Source organism: Aureococcus anophagefferens (assembly GCF_000186865.1).
Source record: "Aureococcus anophagefferens unplaced genomic scaffold AURANscaffold_405, whole genome shotgun sequence".
In the NCBI taxonomy this organism is placed as follows: domain Eukaryota; class Pelagophyceae; order Pelagomonadales; family Pelagomonadaceae; genus Aureococcus; species Aureococcus anophagefferens.
Window position 1 is genome coordinate 5,707 of NW_008705908.1, and position 1,652 is coordinate 7,358.

Here is a 1,652-nt window from a genome sequence, read left to right on the forward strand (position 1 = left end):
TTGGCGTCGCAGACGAGTTTGCACATGGTGTCGACGAAGACGCAGCACTTGCGCTTCATCTGCACGTCGCGGTCGCGGAGGCCGCGGCCGAGGACGGGAACAATGATGGCCAGCGTCGGGCGGTCGACCTGGGACACGAACGTCGTGCCCATGAGGCGGTCCAGCGCCGTGACGTTCTCCTTGGGGTTCGCGTTCGCCGAGATGAGCACGGGCACGATCGGCTGCACGTCGGGGTTGTGGATGACCGTGCAGCACTCGCCGAGGGAGGACTTGGCCGCCTGCTTGACCTCGGGCTTCGTGTCCCACATGTTCTCCGTGACCTTGGGCACGATCTCGGGGAGGAGCTGGCCGACCTGGGTCGGCGCCGTGTGCGCGAGCGCGCCGAGGAGCTTGAGGCACCCGACCTTCGTCTTCCACGAGATCGTCGACATGCCCGTGAAGAGGTGGGGCAGGAGCGTCGCCGCCGCGTAGGGGTTCACCGCCTGGAAGAACGCCATGAGGCACGCGTCGACCGCCGCCGCGACGCCCTTGACCTTGTCGTCGTACCGCTCGACGAGCGCCGGGAGGACGAGCATGAAGTAGGGCTCCGCGTGGAGGCCGAGCGCCTTGTGCAGCTCGTGGACGACGAAGACGGCGCCCTCGCGGGCCGCGACGTTCTTCGCCTCGCCGAGGGAGGCCATGACCTTGGCGGGCAACGCCATGGACATGATGGTCGCAACGCCCTGGCCCTTGATGGCCTCGGCGAGCTCGGTGGCGGCGCTCTTGCGGGCATCGCTCTCGGCCTCGGACGTGGCCTTGGCGTAGAGCGCGACGAGGGGCTCGAAGGCGGCCATTGCTGGGACTGCGGCGAAGGACTGTGTCTGGTTTGTACCGCGGGCGGCGGTCGAGCGGACGAGCGATGGAATCTCGGATGGGGGCTGCGTCACCTTCAAATTTAGGCGGCTCGCCCGCCGCGAAACTTGATGTTGATGTTGATGTATTTTATGTCCCGGGTGCCGCGCACGTCGACGACGACAGTGCGAGCTGCCACCGCTCCACCTGGTGTCGCGCGAGCGCGAAATCGCGGGCGCCGTTCGCGGCGCGAAACCGGCAATCGCCACCTGTCGCCGCGCGGCCACCGAGACGGCCGGGCTCGCGAGTTCAGAAGCCTCTCGATCGAGAATGTGAAAGTGCTTTATGGTCGGGCGCAATGGGAGCTTGCGCCTACTCGAACTCGGCGGGGACCTTGCCGCCGCCGTCCTTGATGGCCTTGACGAGCGTCGCCTTGGCCTTCGCGCCGTACGCGCGGATCTCCGGGATGGGCACCTCCTCCTCGACGCGCTTGAGCTCGGGCAGGAGCTTGTCGATGAAGGGCTCGACGTCCTTGGCGTCGCAGACGAGTTTGCACATGTTGTCGACGACGACGCAGCACTTGCGCTTCATCTGCACGTCGCGGTCGCGGAGGCCGCGGCCGAGGACGGGAACAATGATGGCCAGCGTCGGGCGGTCGACCTGGGACACGAACGTCGTGCCCATGAGGCGGTCCAGCGCCGTGACGTTCTCCTTGGGGTTCGCGTTCGCCGAGATGAGCACGGGCACGATCGGCTGCACGTCGGGGTTGTGGATGACCGTGCAGCACTCGCCGAGGGAGGACTTGGCCGCCTGCTGACCTC

At 67.1% G+C, this 1,652-nt stretch overlaps 2 protein-coding genes across 2 annotated transcripts in view; both read right to left on the reverse strand.

Moving 5' to 3' along the window:
* The window catches only part of AURANDRAFT_68808 (hypothetical protein), a gene marked incomplete at both ends in the record, with an annotated part of 2,466 nt that extends 1,633 nt beyond the window's left edge, over positions 1–833 (reverse strand). Inside the window, one exon of the mRNA XM_009044539.1 lies at positions 25–833. Coding sequence (XP_009042787.1) covers positions 25–833 — 809 coding nt within the window. The remainder of the gene's footprint in view (positions 1–24) is intronic.
* Positions 834–1,203: 370 nt separating this feature from the next.
* On the reverse strand, positions 1,204–1,649 carry AURANDRAFT_68809 (hypothetical protein; the record flags this gene model as incomplete). Its single annotated transcript, XM_009044538.1, has 1 exon — positions 1,204–1,649. A coding segment is annotated over one exon (446 nt), but the record flags the coding sequence as incomplete, so codon positions are not given.
* Positions 1,650–1,652: the final 3 nt, after the last annotated feature.